The sequence below is a fragment of the Populus nigra genome, chromosome 3 (genome assembly GCF_951802175.1).
Source record: "Populus nigra chromosome 3, ddPopNigr1.1, whole genome shotgun sequence".
NCBI classification, from domain to species: Eukaryota; Viridiplantae; Streptophyta; class Magnoliopsida; order Malpighiales; family Salicaceae; genus Populus; species Populus nigra.
The window spans coordinates 18,302,981-18,326,683 of record NC_084854.1 but is presented as its reverse complement, the minus strand read 5'-3'; the positions used below and the strand labels follow the sequence as shown (position 1 = coordinate 18,326,683).

At 34.5% G+C, this 23,703-nt stretch overlaps 3 protein-coding genes across 8 annotated transcripts; 1 reads left to right on the top strand and 2 right to left on the bottom strand.

Annotated features, from left to right (window-relative positions):
- Positions 1-1,069: 1,069 nt before the first annotated feature.
- Positions 1,070-3,674, bottom strand: LOC133689092 (uncharacterized). 2 transcript variants are annotated; one of them, XM_062108821.1, is made up of 2 exons: positions 2,400-3,674; positions 1,070-1,563 (listed from the first exon to the last, which is right to left on the bottom strand). In XM_062108821.1, the coding sequence occupies exon 1, from the start codon at positions 3,520-3,522 to the stop codon at positions 2,434-2,436; it is 1,089 nt and encodes a 362-aa protein (XP_061964805.1). In that variant the 5' UTR covers positions 3,523-3,674; the 3' UTR covers positions 1,070-1,563; positions 2,400-2,433. The 2 variants fall into 2 exon arrangements, with proteins under 2 accessions (XP_061964805.1, XP_061964804.1); XM_062108820.1 differs by having other exon boundaries at positions 1,070-1,502.
- Positions 3,675-5,215: 1,541 nt separating this feature from the next.
- On the bottom strand, positions 5,216-7,615 carry LOC133690126 (uncharacterized). 2 transcript variants are annotated; one of them, XM_062110320.1, is made up of 2 exons: positions 7,114-7,615; positions 5,216-6,486 (listed from the first exon to the last, which is right to left on the bottom strand). In XM_062110320.1, the coding sequence occupies exon 2, from the start codon at positions 6,479-6,481 to the stop codon at positions 5,531-5,533; it is 951 nt and encodes a 316-aa protein (XP_061966304.1). In that variant the 5' UTR covers positions 6,482-6,486; positions 7,114-7,615; the 3' UTR covers positions 5,216-5,530. The 2 variants fall into 2 exon arrangements, with proteins under 2 accessions (XP_061966304.1, XP_061966305.1); XM_062110321.1 differs by having other exon boundaries at positions 5,216-6,464; positions 7,114-7,614.
- A 6,064-nt stretch (positions 7,616-13,679) lies between these two features.
- LOC133689747 (uncharacterized) lies at positions 13,680-21,182 on the top strand. 4 transcript variants are annotated; one of them, XM_062109754.1, is made up of 9 exons: positions 13,684-14,127; positions 14,199-14,915; positions 17,249-17,334; positions 17,460-17,628; positions 17,980-18,068; positions 18,928-19,092; positions 19,248-19,325; positions 20,465-20,568; positions 20,706-21,182. In XM_062109754.1, exons 2-9 carry the CDS (start codon positions 14,225-14,227, stop codon positions 20,809-20,811), a joined length of 1,488 nt encoding a protein of 495 aa, XP_061965738.1. In that variant the 5' UTR covers positions 13,684-14,127; positions 14,199-14,224; the 3' UTR covers positions 20,812-21,182. The 4 variants fall into 4 exon arrangements, with proteins under 4 accessions (XP_061965741.1, XP_061965738.1, XP_061965740.1 ...); XM_062109756.1 differs by having other exon boundaries at positions 13,685-14,127; positions 14,233-14,915; XM_062109755.1 differs by having other exon boundaries at positions 13,685-14,127; positions 17,258-17,334.
- The last annotated feature ends 2,521 nt before the right edge of the window (positions 21,183-23,703 follow it).

The following is a 23,703-nucleotide window of genomic DNA, read 5'->3' as shown; positions in this document are numbered from 1 at the left end:
CCATCCACTTCTATTTTCTTCTTTAATTTTTATAAATAAAATTATTAAGATAATATTTACAAAATTGTTCAGTTATGCAATAACTTTTGAATAAGAATGTAGTTTTTTTATGGTTATATCATCTTTTTTTATGAATAATAATCATACACGAATGTAATATGCAATTGATTTTTTTTAAAATATGGTTAGGAGTATTCAAATATAATAAAATATTTATTTTACTATTTTTATTGTAAGTTTTTCATACAATTTTATAAAATTAATCATTTTCTTTTATTCTTTATATTGTAGTGTGCAAAATATCAATAAATGATTTATTTGTTTTTTTTATTGAAACCATGATAAATTTTTATTTTAAAAACCTTGCTTTTAATTAAAAAGGCATGTTTTTGTAAAAGTAAAAAATAAAAAATACATGAATAACAAAATTTTATTCGATAATATAAATACAAAGGATATTTGTTTTATTGTATATATTTATTTTATTTACAATAAAACTATATTTTAATAATGATTTTATATAACGCACTTAAAAACCATAACAAGTCTTCAAGATAAATATAAAAATATATAAAAAGAAATGGATAACAGAGATAAAATATTTATATTTATATTTATCTTTTATTTGTCGCTAGAAAAATGAACTTCCCACTCTCTTCTTTAATTAACAATTTAACATTTACAAATTTGTTTTCAATATATTAGTTAATACATATTTCCAGTAATTATATTGAATATAAACATCATCTTTCCATTATTATGATAACATGATATCAAAAAATGCCATCATCTTTGCTTGAAATTAACTTAGAATCTTTAATTACTTGTAGGGTAGCATATATATATACCTTGGCTAGTATTTTACTAAACAAGGAAGATGCCGTCTGTTGATTCTTAATTGTCCTCGACTTTTATAATTTGATGATCCACTTAAAATATTTGACCTGGAATTCCTATGAAAACTTCTCAACTCCTGGGATGCATCTCACAGACACAAGCCATTCATGAGCGGTGAATATTGACTTGATCCTCCATTACTGCAGTCGAGAAGCAAACACAAGCAAAACGATAAAAAGTGAAATGGATGTTAATACCAAGGAAGATGCAAAAAGCCAAACAAGAGTTGAGAACACAGGATAAGGCGTCTGCAATCTGTCTTATGAGCTCGACTGCTCGACGGAAATTCACATACAAATCAAAACAAAAGGAAGATCAAACTGATGCTGCCCGTAGGACTTCTGGGATGTCGAATGTGCACTTTATTTCTTCTTCAGGAGTCCATAGGAAAGGCTTCCTGCATTGGATATCATGATATCATAAAAAGTTGATGATTGAAGAGTTTTAGTGAATGGCCACAAGAGAGCATAGGTAAATGGAGGGTCATATAAGAGCTTGTCGTGATCACATCACCCTCCTTAAGCAGCATGATAAAAGCTTCACGATATGGTAGCCCACCCATGAAGTCGTCAGCAGCACACCATTTGATATCTCAACAACAGAAGCTGAAGCATGAAATCAACAAATAAAATTCTCCAATTTTTGGCCAGTGAAAGCAATGGAAACCTATGAAAATTGACAGTGTCAAAATGAAAAAAAAAAAAAGCTCAGGTTCACCAAACAGAATTTAAAGACAATGTCATTAATAATACTCAGCAGCAGCCAAAGTTCATTGTTAACACCCAAAATCACCCTTCTAAAACCAGGAGTTATCCAACCTTTACAGAAATGGCAGAATGCCCAAGCAAAGGCCTGTCTAGAGTAGGAAAAACCACCCATCTAAGATGAGACACATCTACATTACTTCCCCACAAAATCTACCCCATTCGCTCTCCGAATTGTCCAAAAAGAGTAGCAAGAGGGATCCAAATAAGAAATTCTTCCTATATGCACTCCAAGCCATTGTTGCATCCTCCACCGGAACAAGAGACAAGCTCTATCAGCATTTGAAACTTTACAGACAAGCTCTCGAATTCTCCCAGTCCACTCTCGATAGGAAGGAAAATGCTAATGCTAATTCTGCTGCTCTTTCAGGACAGCTATTTGACATGTATCTTCCCCTTACTTTTGAGTTTATCAAAATCTAAGAACTAAGAAAAGCTTTGAAAGAAAATAACAGAACGCCTGCACCTTGCACTAATGTCATTAATGAACTAGCTAACAGACCGCAAAGCAGAGAAGCTCATGATTACTAATTGACTGCGCAATTATACTTGTAAATAAAGAAGAAAGGGAAACAGGACCAATACTTGTGTCCCTCATCTGAATCTCCTTTATGCACAAACAATTACCATAATCTTTCTACTAGCAAGAAACACTCATCAACATTGCCAAAATATAACACTTATTGATCTTGAAATCATCAACAGTATGAAACAAGCAAAGAAACAAACTATTATTACCCCTTCCTGTTAGCAAGCAAGAGCATAAGCACTCTCAGTTGGCCTTCTTGTCCATGTTTCTGATAAGCTGCTTCATTTGAAACCTCCAAATAAAAAAAATTGCCAAGCCTAATCCTATCAACAAATACACCCAAATTTTCTCATCTTCACTCTCCTTCTCCGACCTCACCTCCTCTATATGAAACAACTCCCTCCCTCCCTTCCCACTTAGACCCTCCACCACACACCCATATAACACATACGCCCTATCCTCTCTCCCCACCACAACCGAGGTAGGAAATCTCTCCCCATCAAGGTCAATTTTGTCATAAACCACTCCCTCTCCCCAACTATCATCACTCTTCAAGAACCACAGCTTCTTATTCGACACAACCAAAACGACACCGTCTCCCCTTATCGCAATCCCATCGCCCTCCGGCAAATCCTCGCTCAACAAAACATTCCTTGCCGTGCCGTCATCGGCATCAACCTTGAACAACTTGCCCGTATTGGTCTGCACCACCAGCAAATACCCCTTGCTGACGTAAGCAATCCCGTTCAACCCGAAGGAACTCAACGGTGAGTCGCGGTCCACGGGAAACTGCGTGAATACCGGAGATGTTGAGAAAATCGAGGCCTCTCCTTCCGGGCTGACCTTCCAAATAAAGTTCCCCTCGGAGTTCGTGACGTAAGCGTTGCCCTTGAAATCGAAAGCGACAGCGTTGGCCATGGGGCTGCGGCCGTCTTCGTCGGAGGGGGTAGAAGGAAGGAGGGAGAGGAAGAGGCGCTGGCGGGAACGGAGATCGTAAGCGGCGAGGCCGTTGAAGGGATGGAGAGAGTCGAAGGAGTGGATGACAGCGAGGAGGCGGTTGTTGAGTTTATCCACCGCGAGACCGAGGATGCTGGTGCTGGGAGGGAGGGAGGGGTCGGAGATGATGGTTTCGGTGACGCCGGCGTCGGAGACAGAGTTGATAGTGCGGTGGTGGAGGGAGCCGACGATGAAGTGCTGTGCCGAGGGATCGTAGGTAAGGCTTTCGGGGTAGAGGTTGGGAGATCGGAAATGGATGACGTGTGGGGTTTTGGCTGATGATAGGATGGGACCCACAATTAAAAAGAGTACGAGAATTTTGGTAGACGACGACATCAGTGAGATTGCAAAGGATTTCGTGAGTTGTGCAGACTGCAGAGAGAGGATGATGATTTGGCTTTCCTTTTATGAGAATAGGAGTGGCCTCCGGCTGCGACACCTGGTCCTCTCTCCACAGCTCCTTCTGCTGACTGCTTTCATGTAACTAGTTTGTTTATTTTTTGCGGTTGAAATGTTTTTTAAATTGTTTTTATTTAAAACAATATATTAAATTCATTGTTTTTATAGTGTATTTATTGTTGTTATAGTTTTTGTGATGTAAAAAAATAGATTTAGAAAAAGTATTTTTAGTTGTAATTTAAAAAATATATAACTTAATTTATAAAAATTATAATATGATAACAATGAGGTGTTATATTATATCAATGAGGTGGTGGTCTAATAGTTAAGACACTATTATATCTTTATAAGGATGGAAATACAAGTTCAATTTTTAGAAAATGTATTTATTGAAAGAAACAGCCACGAATCTCGAACGAAACTAATTTTATTTTTTAAAAGAATATGAGGATACTCGAATTAAAAAAAAATCGATTCATATTATGTAGATCATGTATTTAAGAGATTGTAATGTGAAGCATATAAAACATGAGAAGCCCTATTTAGAATTTCTAATTCTTCAATTCATGAACTGATGAGTTTTGGAAGAACAACACCACAGTAGATACATGGTCATTTTGGAATAAATCTCTTGAAAAACTAGTGATGAAATTGATAAAACTTGCTTTTGGAAACAGAAGACACAGCGTATAATTCTTTGATATCATCTGGTAGGCATTGGACTAAAGACAAGCACAGTGCTTCCACTATAAAAGCAAAGATAACATAAATCTGGACGGCCCGTGGCTAAACAGCTGCTGATCATAGGAAGAAAGGATTCCTTTGCCATCTGCTGTCTGGAAGAAGATTGCTTAAATTAATTATAATCTGAAAAACTCCAAGGTCATTAACAGTGTAGACAGACAAGGACAGACTGTAAATCTGAAAATGCATTGGTTTTGAGTTGACTGAGGGTCATGTGAACGTAATGCTGAGCTCAAATTTTAATGGTATAAATGCAAGAGAGTTACAGTCTCTCATCTGTCTCTTTCATGGGTAGAAACCTCCACCAGAAGCAGTAAATGTAGGGCTTCAAGCCTCCAACTATAATTTCTCTGATTCCCGGTAATATAAAAATATGACAACTTGCCCTATCTTTTCTTGTTTGCATACAATTCAAGCTGTAATGACATGTAACTTGGTGATGATTTCAAGTGATGAATAAGACTGCCTTTTTCATTCTATATTTTCCTTCACTTGGTTGGCTGAACTCACAACTTGAAGAAATCTGTTCTTGGTAAAGCAAACGCTAAGCGTTCATTATCAAGGGAACATTTTTCGACATAATAAACGAGCCAAACCCAATTTCATGATGATGATGGGAGAAATTATCTTTTACTACTCTCATAAGAACACACAAATGCAATCAGTGTAAGGTAAGTTTTCTTGATCTGCTGTGAGGTTAGAAATTATGAGTTGAAAATGAAGTTCACCGACAGACTCAAACCTCTGATATTGGCTAAAAAAGTAAGGGGACTCAATTGGGATGACTGAAGCCGTAGCTTGTTAAAACCAAGCTTCACCTCAGGTCACTGGTAAGTGGTAATCCATGTGCTGCATTATCAGAGGAACACACAGAAAACAATCTATCTATAAAGAAAGGCACCACAAAAAGTTTTATTCCTTGTCACTGAGAAAACTAAATTCATCAAATAATAAAATTACTTTTGGCTATAATGCACACCACAATGAATCATAAAACTATGGAGGGTTTGTGGGTGATAACAGATTTACAAAAAAATCCTATACTACCCACACTACAATGAAAAGCCTACCAGAACCAAACAAGGCGACGAAGAAGAGACCACCAAAAAAAGGCGTGAACGGAAGAATTTCTGAATACAGGAATGAAGCTTGAATAAGAATGTGCGTGGAAAGGTGGGACGACTTGTACAAGCGGGAGGAGTTATGGCACATATTCATTCTCAAGGGTCGGTTGTGTTCGAGTCACCATTGCTGCTGGTGCTTTCGTTTCCCCGACCATTGTCATCTGCAGGGATTCCCCCACCTCTGCAGCCCTCTCCATCTGTTGCACTTTCTTCCTCTGCTTCAATTTCTGTGCCCACAATATGAGGAATGACAAAAGCAGTAACAGCAATAATCCACCCAGAACAGACCCAATAATTGGCCACACTTTTTTAGAATTCTTCTTTTTTCCCCTCCCACTTGGCCCAGGACCCACGTTTGGAGGAGATGGAGTTGGAGACACTGGTGCTGGAGAAGGGGCAAGAGACTCAACAACTATTGAAAAATGCCCTTGCTGGATTGTCGAACATACATTTCCAGACGTCACATTGCTCAAACTCGGAAAACCATGTAAATCAAACCACACACACTTTGCAATAGACCCATCTGGAGCTGAACGAACATTCAGGAATGAGATATTTAGGGGGTTACCAGATGCCATGATGTCCAATTCAGGCAAATTCGTAGCAGATAAATTTGAAGCATCGTAAGCAAGAAGGCCCAACACTGGAGCAATGTAAGTATAACCAGGCAGCGGATAATATCTCCAAGACCAATTGCCCAAATTTTGGTAGACTAAAACAACCCTCTCCACATATGGCCGCACCACTACTCCTTCTGGAATCCCAAACTCTTTGTACATCCGAACACCTCTACTTTTCAAGCTACCACTCCTGAGCCTCATGGCAGCAATCTTAATCCCAGTCAAATTCGAAGGAACAATCCCATCATACGGAATGCCTGTCCTAGGTAGAACAAATGCCCTATAAGCATAATCTTGGAGGAGAGCATCAAGGGCACGTGCACTGTTTGTTGATTGAGCATTAAACCTCGGCAACCAGAGGATCAATGTAAGAAGAGAAAGCATCGCGAGACTTCGAAGAAGCCCCATCGATGCTTTGAGATGTTAGAATTCAGCAGAATAACACTCAAAAAACGTTGCAAAACCCAAAAGTAAAACCAACCACGAAGCCAGCCCTCACAATCTTCTCCTTAACAATACCCCAAATCCAAATCCAAACCAGAAACTAAAAACTCAAACTTGAAGAGATATTGCAGCTAGGTTCTTCCAAAGAAAATTCAACGACTACAAAGCCTCAAACTTGCAACTCCATAGTTGGTGGGTGACACGTCTATCTATATATATCTCTCTTTTTCTATATCTATAAAAATAAAAAATGGAAACAACGGATACTGTATAAAAGATCCCCAGATTCGCCAAGTAGAGAGTATAAAGCAGTTCTGAAAGGTTAACGGTAGAAAACCCTTTATATTTTAATTTTTTCTCTCTTTTGGAATTGCTTGTACAAGACGCTCTCTTATAGGCCCAAATTAAACACAGAACTTTGCGAATCTTCGCAGCATTTTCTCAATAAGAGTCGAAATTAAAGAGCCAATCTTCACAATTACAGCAACTAATTAAAAGTCTTAGAATTAATCAAATCATGTGGGCTAATAAAATGACTGCCAAATAATACACATTCCAAAGAAAAACCGAAAGCAACGATAGAGACTTTTTAGTACCTGGATTCAGAATTCCAAATGGGTTTTTCACTTGACAAAAATTAGAGGTTTTTCTTCTCCAAAACCAAGCTGCTGAAGATTCACATTAGCCAAGCAAGAATCTTGAGATAATAAATCATGATTAACTCTAGGCAAGAAGATTTAAAAGGAGGGACCTTTTTAACCAAAACCCATCTGCATTATGGTTGAATCAAGAGAGTAACACAACAAAATAATTTATTTTGCTTTTGGAACTGACCCCTACACTGCCCTCTCTCTCCTTTTACTCTTCCATATATATATATATATATATGGAGAAAAGAGTAGAGAGGGTGAAAAAAGAGAGAGTAGAGATTATAAGAAGAAAAGACAGGAAGGAAATAAGCTCTGTAGATGATGATGGAGATGAACCAGTGTGGACTGGAGAGAGAATTTAAGGATAGAAATTTTCTACTATTTTTTCTACCAGTACAACTAGTGCTGCCACCATAGAACTTAAAAACTAAAAGAACGAACGCAATGGCTGATAAACACTAGAAATAGTAAAATTCCAGCAGATAATAGGGGGAAAAACCCATTTAGCAGCGATAATAATAATTATAATCTTAATTATTTTGATTTACAGGTGTGTAAAACATTTGCTAAACCCCTCACATGATTGTTCTTTGTGCTGTTACTATTTTGCCCATGGGATTGTTGCGGCTACCACCCACAAACAAAGCCCTCTGTGTCTTCAACTTGAAGGTCAGATTGAAAGGGCAAACAAGAAAGTAAGAAACGTGAATTGAATAAACAAACAGGAGGTTAATTCAATGAGACAAAATTAAATTAAATAAAATAAAGGTATTTTCTTAAATCAATTTCTGAATAGAAAGGTAGTCTAGACTCTCAAGAAAGCCACCCATCTCGAAATATATATATATTTTTATTATTATTAATATCGATGTTCGGGTTAACTTGTGTGTACCTCGACTAATCTCATGGGTTCTAAAGTTAACGACCATGTAAGTTTTAAGTGACCATCATATTAGTAACTATAAGACTCGAACCTAAAACTATAAAAAAGTAAATTTTTTAATCTCAAGCTTTTATCATCAGATGACGACCTAGATGATTTTTATCTGGAAATATTTACATATACACGTGTGCGTGTTTTACTGCTGCTAATAGGTCATATAAAAATCTATCGCTGAATTTGAAAGGATGATTTTCTTTCATTTTCAAGCAAATCTGGTAGGTAAAGCAGCATAAACCGGCGTGAAAAGTTGATCTTGAAAAGTTGAAGATGGCGCAAATGGAGTGGACTACTTGCTCATTGCAATCATGATTTAATTTCGTGGGGGTATTTAAAAGTGTGGTATGAATTATTTTTTAAAATATTTTTTTATTTAAAAATATATTAAAAATATTTTTATATAATTAATAAATTAGAATGATTTAAAAAAATAAAAATATTATTTGTTAAAAAGAATCACAATGACATAAATAGATTGGTATAAATGACATAGGAAAAGGTTGAATGGCATCGTTCATCTTTCTCAACAACTTAATTAAAAATCCAAACAAATCCTAGCTCTTAACTCCTTAATATCAGGAACATAAAACAAACTTTTTAAGTTCTGGAACTTGATTGATTAAATTAAATATTGTAATTCCAGCTCATTGGATCCTGCAAACCATACACTCCTCTCCATATTGGACCACGCATGCTAAAGCACGCCTTTGAAGCACATGGATGTGCAAAATCTGTCATCTGTGCACAAAATACCAGGGGCTGCCTCACGGGCTATTTTTGGTAACTTGTACCCTTCGAGGACTCTTGTGAGACAACAAGTTGATTTAAAAAAAATAAAATAGCATTGTTTCGAAATAAAAATTTAGTAAAATAACATAATTTTAAAAAAAATTGTGAATTATCATAGCTTAATACCTACTTTTTAAAGTTATCACATGGGGATAAGAGGCATGAGAGGAAAAAGAAAAAAAAAAGAAACTTTAGAGACTCACTAGAACTCTGGTTATAACATTATTAGTATCTTTGTAAAGATATCGATAAAAAAAATTCAATAACACCAATGAAAGTCATCAATGGTGACCAAATAGGGCCACACTCCCCGTACAAGGGCAAGTGAGCAATTACAATAAGGAAAGATGAGAGAGAGAGAAAAGAAATACACCTTGGAGACATACTAAAACTCATATTATGACACAACCAGTACCATAAAAAAAATTGACAGGACATATCCAACAACATCAAGAAATGTCACCAACAATGACTTGACTAGGTCACACTCGACAAGTAGAACACTCTTCGTTCAAAGACAAGTGATCTACTCACTGCATATGACTTACTCCGGTCATTATTGGTGACATTTCTTAGTGTTGTTGGATTCATCTCCTTAAAATCTTTTTTTATGGTACCAGTGATGTCATAATTGAATATTCTATGTATCTTTATGGTCTTTTTATTTTATTATTTCCTTACTTCTTTCTTTTCTCTCTCTCGTATCTTCTCATTGTAATTACTCACTTGCATTTGAATGAATAGTATGCCTCATTCCAGTCGTTGTTAGTGATATTTTTTAGTGTCGTTGGATTTATCTCGTCAATATCCTTTTTGTTGTCTAGAGGTGTCGTAAGTGAAGTTTTGATGTGCCTTTAGGATATCTTTCTTTTTTCCTTTTCTCCCCTCTCCTTATTCTAATTTATGTCCGCTCATTTAATAATTTTCTTGAAACACCACATTTCTAACTAGCCACAACTTTAAATGTTGTGTTCTCAGTCATGGCATATAATAAACTGTGATATTTTGCTAATTTTTTTCTACTTTTGTTATTTAACTATTATTTTTTTAAAATGATATTGGTAAGTAAAAATACCCCAATAAGCAATCCAAACAAAACAAGTCTTTAATCAATCACAATAAAAAGTTTTGTGATGCAATTTGCATTCTCAATTTTACCCTCCATCAGTTATCCATTAATAATGGAGTATTAGTTATTTATTAGATATGGGCTTGTACTATGCTTTGGTCCATGCTAAATTTCTCATAAAATATTTAGGTGCTACAAGTGCATTTTAATGAAAGAACAAAAATCTAATAACTCAAGTTATAGTTCTAAACAACTAATTAACCTTAGGAAAACCTAATAAAGACCTATTAACCTTTTTCTTTTCTTAAAAAAAAAACACAATGTCTTTTTTACATATTTATAAAATAAAAAAAATAGGTTAATCGAGGTAATGAGATTGATATAACTTGACATATCACTTATTTAAAAACCTGACCCGACTTAACAATTTGACTAGTGAACCGAGTGATCTGGGGCTTAGGCCGAGTTAGGTTTCAATAGAAATAGGGAGAGAATTGACTCGATACGATCCTGTAGAAAAAAAGGTTGATCCACAACCCAATTAGCCTTAGGGAAACCCATTCAAAACCCTTTAACCTCGTTTTTTTTTTCAAAGTGATGCTATTTTTATATGTTTTTTTTTTAAAGGTTGATTTGGGTCAACCCACTTGACCCCTGACTCAAAATTTACCTTAAGTCGAGCTTCGAATCGGGTTTGAAAGCTATGTTATTATAGTGCTATTATTTTAGAATTGAAATTTGCAATGACAAAATGGTGTTTAAGGACAACTATTATGGTGAAATGTTTTAAAAATAATTTAGCATATAGAAGAGATAGGAGTTTAGTTAAATATGTATTTTTTTTATCCTTATTCTAGATTGTCATAATTTTTTTTTATGTATTGTAAGTACTTTTAGTTTTTACTAGATCATCGATGCAACATTGCGGGGCAAATCAATTTTTTTTTTTAATGTAAACAAATGTCTACATGTTGCTAATATTCTTTCTAATAAAAAAACATTTAACCATATTGGGTTGACTTAACTTTAATGGTTCAAAGATAACCCAAATGATTATTAAAAATATAGTTTGATTAAAAAAAATTCAAGACTATTTTTGTAAAAAATATTGAGATAAAAAAATATATTGAATCAACCTCGGTTAACTTGGGTTAACTCACCAAATTTGCGACAAGTATCATGAGACTAGGATAACCCTATAAAAAACAAATCGAGATAAATTATGAAACTCAATTCTCTGTCAACCCAATATTAAAGGATGGTATTAAAAAAAACCAAAAACAAACAACTCAAGTCAACTTGGGTTAAACTGTCAAAGATGTAACCCATGTCATCTGATTGGGATATCCCCGTAGAAAACAATTCGAAACAAATTATGAGGATCAATTCCCAATTAACTTAATGTTGAAGGATAAAATTTTAAAGAATAATTTTAAAAAATACAAAATAAATGACATGAGTCAACCCGGTTTGCCCCACCAAACTCATGACCCAGATAATGAGACCGAGATAATCTCATAGAAAGTAAATAAAAAAAATATAAAGCCTAATTCTAAATCAATGAAATGTTGAAGAATGAAATTGGAAAGAAAATTCAACTAAAAAGATGAAAAAAACCTGAATTAATTGGCCAAATCCATAACCTGAGTCTTGAGATCGGGATAAGCAAACTCAATATTGAAGGATAAAATTAAAAAAGATAAGAAAAATAACCTAAGTCAACTTAGGTTAACTTATAAACCCGTGATCTAAGTAATGAGACCAAGATAATTTTATAGAAAGTAAACTGAAAAAATTATAAAACTCAATTTCAAATCAATTAAATATTGAAGGATGGAATTGAAAAAAGAAACAACTAAAAAAAGACATAAAAAAACCCTAGTTAAATTTCCTAGCCCACAACCAAGTTATGAGATTAGAATAAATAAATTTAATATCAAAAAGTAAAATTTTTAAAAAATATTAATGAAAAGCACAGTTAAAATGAACAATATTTCGTGAGGAGGGGATGAATGAATTCCCCTCCTAAATTAGTTTATATTAATCAAATAAAAGACATATTAATAATCTTTAGATTTTCTTTTTAAATTAAAGATATTAATAAGAAAAAGAATGTTTTTACGAGAAAATTAGTGTTTTCAAAGACATTAAAATTATTACTTTTTATATAATAAATATTAGTGCCATATAATTAAGTTTAAAATATCCAAGATTTTTCTGGAACACATTTATCAAATTCTTTAGCTGCATATATTTCTTAACTTTAGGGATTAAAATATATTAGCAACGTTTAAATGTTTTTATTGAAAAGAAACATGTTCTGATCCGTGACTATCTGCCGAGGAAATATATCACGAAACGGACACCTTATTACGAGCCTGTTTGGCTCAGCATTTGCGGCAACGTTTTTATTTAATAGTTGCAACATATCGTTTGGTTACAAAACGAGTCGCAATTTTTATGTATGGACCCCACCATTATCTGCGTTCAAAACTCAGTTTTGTTGAAGCAGAAACTACATGCTTTTCGCAATGCTACGTTTCATGTTTATTGCACCTGTGTTTATAAACACAATATTTTACAGAGGCGCCAAAGAAGAAAAAGAAGGCGGCGACTGGAACATAAACAGAACACAATAGAGAGCAGCTCCCTCAGTTTACCGCCAGCCACTGCTATTCTTCTTCCCCTTCTCCTTCTCCTTCCCCTTCTCCTTCTCCTTCCCCTTTGTTTTCTCCTTCATCTTCTGTATTCTCCATTGTTCACGTGAATAGTGGAGAGCAGCTCACCATCAGCCTCCGTCGTTTTCACCGCCAGCCATTGATCTTCCTCTTCCCCTTCTCATTCTCCTTCGTATTCTGCATTCACCACTGTTCGAAGAAGAAGACTAGAAACAGAGCACAACAGAGCACAATGGACAGTAACTCCCTCAACTCACCACCGACCTCCGTCGTTTCCATCGCCAGCCACTCCTCTTTCTCTTCCCCTTCTTTTTCTCCTTCACCTTTGTCTTCTGCATGCTCCACTGTTCACGTGAACAGTGAAGAACTTCTCCACTGTTCATGGCCGGACCGGGTCCGGCCCAAACCTAAATGACCAGTGTTTAGGTCCGACCTAATAAAAAAATCCAAAAATATTTCTCAGATATTGTGTTTTATTTGAGAAATTAGTGTTTGCCATTATTCAATGACACTACATAATTATATTAGAAGGTGATTGCATGATGACGTAACATTTGTAGAATTTAATAGCAATCCCAATTTTATTTTTTATGACACTTTACCTGATGTTGTTGCACGCTCAGGAAGCCATGAAAACTGTAATTCTTGTCGGATGGATTTCATACATGATAGATTTACAAATAGTTTAATAGAACAATAAAAAATACTTTATATAAAGTATTGTTTATTTCATGATGTAATAGCAGTAATTAAATGTATAATATTTTAATTAAAAACTATCAACATTAATATATGTTTTTTTTTATTTATTTTATAACCTCAATTTGAAAATTATTTTTAATTAAATACATTAAACTATTTTTTATTCAATCTCAATTTCAACCATAATTTTAACCAACCATATATTTTTTCAAATCAATTTTAATTAAAAATATTTTTTATAAAATATTTTTTTAAAATTATAATCATTATTACTATCTCATTATCAAACAGATAATCAAATCATTTTCAAGTGTATAGAAAATGAAAGAAAAAACCAACCCTACTCCTCCCTTGGCTATCAGCAACAATTCCTTTGTCGTATTTACCCTTCTCCATTTTCTCTCTCCCTCTCCCTCTCCCTCACTCCTCTCTGTGTATGCATCACCATCAACATAGAGAGAGAAACAAGAGAAGGGAGGAAGAGGGAAAATAAATAAATTAAAAACCTACTTTCTTTTTGTTTATTCAATTTTGTTCCAGATAAAGAAGAAGAAGAAAAATCCGATTGATTGTTTGATCGATTCTCCCTTTAATGGCGATACAATAGTCAAGTTACGACGCTTTCTTTGTCGTTGACCTTTTCCTTTTCTCTTCGTTCATTGACCTCCCTTCAACCTCCCATATTTATTAGGGTTAGGGTTTCTCGAATGCCACCTCGAATCTCATATCCTCCTTATTTCTAACCCCCTTTTCTCTTCCTCGACGGAGTTTCGCTTTCGTAGGTAGTGTTATTCCCTTGTCCTCTTCTCTACAATTTCGATCAATTTTTGTTTTTAATTTCTTAACTTGACAGGGTGATAATAATATAAAATATATGTGATGGTTAGGGCTAGGGCACCATCTACTGCTGATACGATTATGGAAGGGTCAGGGAATATTTCTGATCCGTACAGAGGCAGAGGCGGAGGAAATAGTAATAGCAGTAACAATTCTTCACCTTCTTCGTCGAGGAGATATGGAATGTTATCAGCTTCTAGTATTCTTCAAGCGCCTATTTCTCTTTTATTAGAGTATTCTGGTCTGTTAAGAACTACTCGTTCATCTCACCAAGAAACAGAGTCTTTGATTCCTGGTGGAGGAGGACTTGGTTCTACTAGACTTGATGGTTCGTCGGCTGCGGTGGTCTCTAATAATGGGGAGGTTGCGATTAGGATAATTGGGTCGGGGGAACATGAACATGACAGGGATGGTTCTGGTGGATTGGTTGTGGGGCAAGTTGGTGGAGGGCAGAATGAGGTGTTGGGACAGCAGCAAACGATGGGTGCAGATGTTCTTCAGGGTGATTTGAGAAGTGATCATGAAGGAGGAGGGGGAGATGCCACTGGTGGTGCCGTTACTCATCAGAGTTCGAGTGTGGGTGGGGATGGGGAAGCTGCTGATGGGGCTGGGGGTAACGGGAGGGATTCAACATACCAGAGATATGATATCCAGCAAGCTGCCAGGTGGATTGAGCAAGTGCTTCCTTTTTCTTTGCTTCTATTGGTTGTCTTCATTCGCCAGCATTTGCAAGGTATTTTTTGTATATTACTTTATTATCTTAAAATCAGTGGTTTGGCCCTTTTTTTTATATTTTTTAAAATTTCTAGAGCGGAATTCAATAACGTAAAAAAAACTGGACGCTTGAAGCATGTGGAGGAACCATATTTTGGATAAGCAATTCCTACCATATTCTTGGCAAAAACTGTTAGTGAATAGATATATTGTTTATGCACTGGAAGACTTCCACTAAGATGGGATGGATATGAGTCTATGGTTATTTTGGAGGGATGAGTAGCTTGCAAATGGTTTCCTGGTCAATCAGCATGTGTTTGAGCGAGTTTTTATGAAGCAAATAAAAAAACAGCACTGGTGGTTTTCTGGAGGTTATTAATTTTGTTTTGCTTGCCATTACTGCCTGGGTGTTGCTAACTACTCTTTTGTTTCTGATTATGACTCAACTCTTTTCCACTGAATTCCTCCTTGTTACATTCTCATGTAATTTAAGATGAATCTTTTAACTAGAGAAGAACATTTCTATTGCACTGACCTGTCAGTATCTTGCTCTTCAGAGTGATCCATTATCCATGTACAAAATAACCTCGTTTTTCATCCTTGTCATCACTGCTCTTCACAAAACAGTTTCACACACTCTCACCAGATGTTGAAATCTAAATTTGCATATTTGTGAATCTTGCTGTAAGGTCAAATAGATTCATTTGGCTTACCAAATTTTGTATGTTCTTTTCTTTTCATCTCAAATTTCTTTCTCCAATTGGCCCTGGTCCTTTGTATGCAATTGGCTTTTCGCTGTTTTGAGGTGATGATTGGATTAGGTAGTTGATCCTATCCATTACCTAGTGTTAACCAAATGAAGAATTATAGGAAGTCATTGTGAGAGGAGAGGATGGGAGAAGGGAAGAAAGACCTTAAGTATAGGGACTAGGAGTGGGAGGAAGAAAGTCAAATATTAAAATATGGTTGAAAGAGAGAGATCTTAAAGAATTGACCTTCTTAATTGGAGCTGTAGATTTATCATTCCATGGAGCTGGATTAGATTACATTTCTATGATATTGGGTGGATTCTTCTTGGGTTGATATTGTGGTGTTTTTATCATGAACAGCTTTGGATTCCCTAAAATCTCGTACAAATTACGGTTACTGAACACGTGAAGCATACAGGGGAACCATAATTTGTTTTAGTGATTCGAATTGGGAGCACGGTATGTTTTTTTCTACAGCTGTCAGTGAATAGACAATTTGTTTAGGCTGCATACTTTCATCAGAGATGGAATGTAAATTAATCAGGGATTTTTTTGTTGGAATGGTCAGCTTTACCAATTGCCTGGGTATTTAGTTTTTAATTAACGTTATTTTTAGAAAGTTCTTTAAAGCAAAGAACAAAAGGACAGGGATGGTCTCTAGGAAGCAAAAGGCTGCATCAATGTTGCAAACCTCATTTTTTGTTTCAATCTAATTACATCTCAGTTGAATAAATCTCAATCCTCTTCAACTGAACTCTTTACTGTCTCGTGTTTCATACTTCCCAGGCATTAAGACTGAAGATTTTAACTAGAGAAGAAATGTCTATGGTGCTAACTTGCTAGTTTGTTATGCTTTAGAGTAATTCATTGTTGATTTATAGAATGACCACCATTTCAATTCTTGTCACCCTTGATATTCTAACAACAGCCTCACCTTCATTCTGTGTGTAAATGCATGTGAATATTGGTCTTTTTTTTCTTTAACTATATTCTATTCCTTTCATCTTGAATGTCACCGTCCATTTTTCTCCACTGTTCCTTGTACTTGTAGGGCGGATTGGTGCTTATTTGTTTTAAGATCCTCTAGATTAGGCAGATGATCTGACTCCAGAACTTTTGTTAACCAAACGAAGAACTATAGAAAGTAAGAACAAGAGGAGGGGGATTGAAAATTAAGAGGACACAACACAAAATCCAGGAATTTAAAATAAGAGGAAGATAATCCAACACTTAAAACCATGGTTGAATTTGGAGTGCTCTTGAGAAATGAACGTTCTTGAAGTAAGCTTTTCCACCACAAAACAAAAATCTGTCTATTACCTGTTCATTGCCCAATTCAATAATAAGTTTAAACTGGCATATTTTTTCATGATTTCTTATGGTAGGAAAAAGGAAAATAAAATGTTCATTCACAAAAGACCAAAACCAAAGAATATGGATTGCTGCTCGCTAATCACATCACTAGTTGTTTGTCTCTTGACCTTTTTTAGAGGAAAAAATTCTTACAGAATTTTGAGCATGTTGAATTCTAGTCTTTTTTCCTTAAGTTTTTACTTCTTACTTTTAATTTTTAAAATTTTTGTGACATTGCTCTATATACAAGGACTTGCAGGTTTCTTTGTTACAATTTGGATTGCTGTTGTCATGTTCAAGTCTAATGATATTCTACGAAAACAAACAGCTCTGAAGGTACTTAATTCTTACTGAACATTTTCTGAGCTTTTCTATAGGGACTTGTGCTTAGTGAGAATTCAAGCATCTCTTAGTTGGATTAGATTATGATTTTTGAGCTTAGCAACTGTTGGCCTCTGCAGGGTGAGAGGAAAGTCTCTATGCTTGTTGGCATCTCTCTTGCATTCGCGATTCATGTGGTTGGTGTTTACTGGTGGTATCAAAATGATGATCTTCTGTACCCATTAATTATGCTTCCCCCCAAATCTATACCTCCTTTCTGGCATGCTATTTTCATCATCATGGTGAATGGTAAGTTACTGTTTGCAAGTTATTGACATATTTCTCTACTTCTGATTGACTAAAGATGCACTTTATGCTGTAATGTTGTAAAAAATAAAGCCTAAAAATGGTAGTGATGGCACTTTATCTCATACCTCATGCATTTGTTAATTTTTGCATGGAATATGTAGAAAAACACCTACACGCAGAGGACCTCTCTCACCCCTTAAGAATATCAATTATTTCTCATGACTTCCTCAAAAGTTTTTCCCCTTAATTAAGTGCAGTTTCCTATTATGTTCTCATATGTGGATGGAATGTTTTGAACCCCTTTAATTAGTGTGCAATTATTTTCTTCTTTTTATTGTTTTTCTTTTCCAGATACAATGGTCCGGCAGGCAGCAATGGTATTCAAATGTATTCTGTTAATTTCTTACAAGAACAGTAGAGGCCGAAATTATCGTAAACAGGTGAGATATCATATAGAATTTATGTTCGGTTTGGGTTTTAGACGCAGTGTATAACATTGATAGAAGCTAGGGTTCTAAAGCCCTAAGGTTACAGACCTAAGTTATAGAGAAATTTAGAAAAAACTCACTGATATGTTATTAAAATCTGAATAATAGTTTTCTTCTCAAAATAAACTAGACACTCCTATTTATATTATTCCCAAAATCTTTTATGGGAAATGATTCCTAATTAAAACTAAAACTTGTTATGGGAAATGATTCCTAATTAAAACTAAAATCTTTTATAGGTAAGATTACCAATTAAAACTTATGAATCCATCTAGCATTAGGATTTTTAAATATTAAAGTGCTAGTTAAATTAAAAGTCTTGATCTAAATAGGACAAAGAATCCAAATACTACAAGGTAAATAGAGACAATCCCGCACGGTAACTTCCGAGCTTTATTTGAAGCCCTTCTCGATCTCCAATCATCATGAAATATTAACCTCGCAAGAAACAGGGCCTTCAAAATCATTTGTTAAAATTTCAGTTCGATAATGGTTGGATTAAAAGTTATGTTTGATTTATCAAATTGCGTTTTAGACTCATTAAACTCTTTGAAATCTAAAAATCTTAACCATTAATAAAATAATGCAACAAACATTATTATGCCAAGAATATGGAAGAAATTTCTCCATGTCAGTTTTGATTTCTTTTGAAAAGATCTGAATATTGAAGCTGGTTGGGGTTTGGCATGTCTACTAATCGGACGGAGGTCTCAATCAACTTTCTTTCTGTCATTCTCTTCAAGAAGTTTTTGGCATATACCTGAGCATTTATTATTTTACCTTATTTTCTGACCATGGTAATTTTTTCTAGGGTCAAATGCTTACTTTGGTTGAGTACCTGATGCTGCTGTACCGTGCCTTATTGCCTACACCAGTCTGGTATCGTTTCTTTTTGAACAAAGAATATGGCAGCCTCTTTTCATCACTCATGACTGGGTTGTATCTAACTTTCAAGCTCACATCTGTTGTTGAGAAGGTATAAGTTTTGTGATTTTATTGTTTTTGTTTCCTGCATCTGTTGCCTCCTTTTGCCTACATTTGGTTAGGAAAATATGGAGCAAGCTGAATGGCCTGTCCCTTCTTAGCGTGTGCATTTCTCCAATCACTCTCATTTTGGTTGGTAAATTGCAGGTACAATCTTTCTGTGCTGCTTTAAAGGCATTATCACGTAAAGAGGTGCACTATGGGGCATATGCAACATCAGAGCAGGTACTGTTGATTTCTCTTTTCTCTTAGATCAGGGCCCCTCTTGGAACATTTGCACATATCTAGGTGTAAATCTGCAGTTATTTGGTTTCCTTCTTTTGGGGGTTTTCATAGGACCCAAAGATATAGTAAATAGTCCACACACATTTATGTTTTGATGAAATAAAGAACCCATGTTTATACTATGGCAAAATGAAATGCAAAAAAAAAAAAATAGCAGAGAGAGCCATCAATAGAAAGTGCATCGATGGATCAGCCTAAGACGGGTAATTAACTAAGACCCTAAAATGTCTTGCAATTTCAATATTTCCATTAATAAAATGCCACATCACCAATACTCCACCCCTCTTCATTTTAATGATACCCACTCTCCCCCTACTCCCTTTTCCTTGATCTCTTATAGTTATATTTTACGCTTTTTGTGCATAGTTGAGTCCCATTTACTAATTGTTTAATTAAAGCCAAGAACATGAAATAAATAATTATTCTCTTTCACCCAAAACCTAAGATAGTTCAATTTTATGTCCTACATGTTATTTTTTTTTAATGCTTTTTCATAAAATTGTTTAGGGATTTACAGGTTTTCCTTTTATGCACTTAATTATAATTCTATTTTTACAACGCCTGGTAGTAGTCTCTTTTCTTTTATTTTTTCTTGCAATTTATTTTCCCTCCCATAGAAAAACTCTTAGCTCTGCCACTGCATGTCGGGGAGGAATAAGCTGAAAACAGGAGCTTTCTCACTTTTCCTAGCTGTTTGATTGCAAATAGTTGGCGCCTTTTTATACAATAGCAAACCTGCTTTATGATCCAATGATAGCTTTGAGATGAATAATTCTATATCTTGTGTTTCATCATTTCATCAGATTAATACAACGGATTTGTGATTATTTTGTGGCATTAACAAAATAATTGCTCTTTAACTTCCTATGACACATTTTTTTAATCTTTCATGATCCTTCTTTTCTCGTTCGTGCAATGAGATGTCACATAGAAAATTGTTCAACGATTGGTCTCTGACTCATTGTGTGCAGAAACTTCGACATGTTCAGCTCTCACTCTCTCTAGATTTCATTAGTGGTTCTTGACAAGTACATGGGATAGTTTTCCATGCATTCTAAGTCATCAATGCTGTAATGCAGGTCAATGCAGCAGGAGATCTGTGTGCCATATGCCAGGAAAAGATGCACGCTCCTATACTACTTCGATGTAAACACATATTTTGCGAGGATTGTGTATCAGAATGGTCAGTTTATATGACCTAATACAACCAGCATTTCATTTTCTGTTTGTTATTTGAACATAATTTGCTCTTGCTGAAATCAGTTAGCCAGCAGTAGTTAATTCATTTGTGTTTTATCTGAACTGTGAGTCGGTTTACAGGTTTGAGAGGGAAGGGACGTGCCCCTTGTGCAGGGCTTTGGTCAAACCTGCAGATCTCAGATCGTTCAGTGATGGCTCAACTAGTTTATTATTCCAGATATTCTAGAGGTGTCTACTGTAGAGACCAGCGAGTTTTTCTGCTTGGGAGCTCCAAACACATGCCAAAAAATGCCTTTTCCTGATCATCATCTCATCCATACACGTATATGTGACTGTATTTGGCTCTGGCTTGTTCAGTGGTTACTTGCCCAAGAAAATCAAACCAAAGATTAGTGGAACTTGAATTGGCTGCCCGTTCTTTTGTTGTATCGGGAAGGATGAATGTATCTAATGGCTTTTGAAGACACAGTTCCTCAAATAATTAACAATATATATATACATATTATTTTCATTTGCTGTCAATGAAAGTTTTCCTTGTTATTTTCTGAAAATTGTATATACTCTTAATTCTCAAGGAATGGATGGATGCGTTTACTATTTGGAGCGCTTGGGCTTATTTCTAAACATAGGAACCTGGTTGGTGTCTAGTTTGGAGTGTTTAGCTTCCTGCTTCGTGTTGGTGGCTTACGTTGGCCTTGAACCATCTCTATCTCGTGTCCTGCCAGTCAGCAGCCGCGACTGTGTGCAAGAAGTGAAAGTGATATCTCAATATGTTTTTGTTCTTAATGCTTAATCTATGGTATTCTTTCATGTCTGTAAAAGCTGCCTTGCAGTTCTGGCAAAAATTGAATCCCTGCGTAACTGGTGTATGCTGCCATGCCCCTTTGGAGGATGAAATGAGTCTCTGAGTCGGTCTAGACTTGTTGGAGGTGGTTGCCACAAACATTACTTCATGAACTAGTATTAGAAGGCAAGTTCTGGTTAGTGCAAAATGCAATAAGAAATTCTGGGATAATAAGAAAGCAAGGGTATGTCGATGATTGCAAGGAAACTTCAATGGTTGGTTCTACGCAAGGCAATCTGTGAAGCTGTTCCACCACTCTCAAAACTAACTCCATTTTTTTTAAAAGGTAAAGCGTGTAAAAGAGTTTTTTTTTTTTCCCCAGGTGATCGCAAAAGAAAAAAGCGTGTTAAGTGTTTTTAAAAATGAAGAAAAAGTTGAGCCTAGGTTTTTAGATGGATTGAATTAAATAAGTTGATTTTATTTTAATTAAAAAATAAAAAATAAAAAATGATGGTGTATGGATAAAATTTTGAAAAGAAAATTGATTAGGATAACATGAGGAAAGTTTTTTTTTTTTTTTTTTTTAATGATGCAATTGAATTTATAGCCCATTAAATACGAAAAAATAAAACGGCATAAAAAAAAAGACAAAAAAATCTAGTCCTAGTCAATCCAAATCTGAGTTAATACAACAAACCTGTAATTCCAGTAATAAAAGTTGAGTCAACCTAGGATATCCTGCTAAATTTGTGGTCTAGATTATGAGATTGGAATAACCTAAAAAAATAAATAAAGAGAATTATAAAGCTGATGTATTTTAAAAAATAAATATTAACCCTTGTTAACTTTTCAAACCCGTGATTCAGGTCATTAGATCCGAAATATCCTATTTGAAAAACCATAAACCTAATTCCAAAAAAATAATTTCAATTATACAAAAGAATTATAAAAATAGTAATTAAAAGAATGAGAATCAAAACTAAAATACAAAATAAATTTTATGTTGGGTTGAATGGTGAAATTGAAAAGAAAAAACAATTTAGCAAAAGAAATAAAACAAAAATCAAAAGAATGAGGGTCAAAATTGACATAAAAAATAAAAATAAAATTTTGATTGAAGGGTGAAATTGAAAGAAAAATCACTTTAAAAAAATAATAAAAAGGAGGATCAAATCAGTAAAAATAATATATCATAAATTTAGATCGAATGATGAAATTAAAAATAAATTAAATTTTTATAACAGGGCCAAAAAATATTAGAAATCAAAATAATAAGGACAATTTAAAAATATAATACCATAAATTTGGATTCAAGGATGAAATTGAAAACTAATAAAACTTTTAGAAAAGGACAAAGGAAAAAAATTTAAAACCAAAGAATAAGGACTAACTTAGAAAAAAACAATACATGTCAAATTGAAATTTGTGGACGAAATTGCAAACAAAGAAAACTTATACAAAAAGGCCAAGAATAAAAATTAGAAATCAAAAGAATAAGGACTAAAGTTGAAATACCTACAATAAAAAGGGTCAAGTTATAATTTTTAGGGAAAAAGAAAAAAAAAAAGTTAATCGATGACTAGCCAAACCACCAATAACGATATGTGCCACTTTAAAGAGAACATGATATGGTGACACTTACAGCAGTATGGTGGATTGACATTTTTGGAGGCCATGAGACTCCACACGCACCACCTAAAGGGTGTAGGCGTCTCCCACCCGCCTTTAAGTGCCTTGCATGTGTCTGTTTTTTTTTTTTTTTAATTTTATTTATTCAAATATCAAATTGCCTTTGAGCTGATTTAATAATCACTCAAAAACTATTATGAAAAGACTAAAAAGCCAACTTTAAGTTTAAATCTTTTGCTTTTAAAAGTATTTTTGTTATTTTACTATTCATTTTAATTATTTATTATTTTTTATATTTGGTCAAATATTAAATTGTCCCTTAATTGATATTATAATAATAGAAAAATCATTATAAAAATACAAAAATACCTCTAGATGCTAGATTTAAATTTTTTGTTTCTAAAAGTATTTTGGTTATTTGATTGTACCATCGTAAAAAAGGGAGAAGACTTATTTGTTCTTGGACAAGTTAATAATAATAAATAGTCATGTAAAAAGACTTAAATGTCTTTAGAAGCCAATGTTAAGGTTTACGAGTGAAGAGGCAAAAACACAATTATTATATTTTGGAGCTATAGTGTTTTACAAGGAGTTTTAGTTTTTTTTAACTAGTCACTTGACTTATGCTTCACCGTAAATCATATAAAAAAAAATTAATTAAAAAATATGTTCAACATTATCAACGTGATTCTTAGCAATAAGAAT

Bases quoted from the DNA above. Each gene is read 5' to 3' on its own strand.
- LOC133689092 (XM_062108821.1), bottom strand. From the start codon at position 3,522: ATGTCGTCGTCTACCAAAATTCTCGTACTCTTTTTAATTGTGGGTCCC.
- LOC133690126 (XM_062110320.1), bottom strand. From the start codon at position 6,481: ATGGGGCTTCTTCGAAGTCTCGCGATGCTTTCTCTTCTTACATTGATC.
- LOC133689747 (XM_062109754.1), top strand. From the start codon at position 14,225: ATGGTTAGGGCTAGGGCACCATCTACTGCTGATACGATTATGGAAGGG. The intron at 17,629-17,979 runs GTAAGTTACTGT...TTTCTTTTCCAG, and splicing joins TTTCATCATCATGGTGAATG to ATACAATGGTCCGGCAGGCA. The intron at 18,069-18,927 runs GTGAGATATCAT...AATTTTTTCTAG, and splicing joins GCCGAAATTATCGTAAACAG to GGTCAAATGCTTACTTTGGT.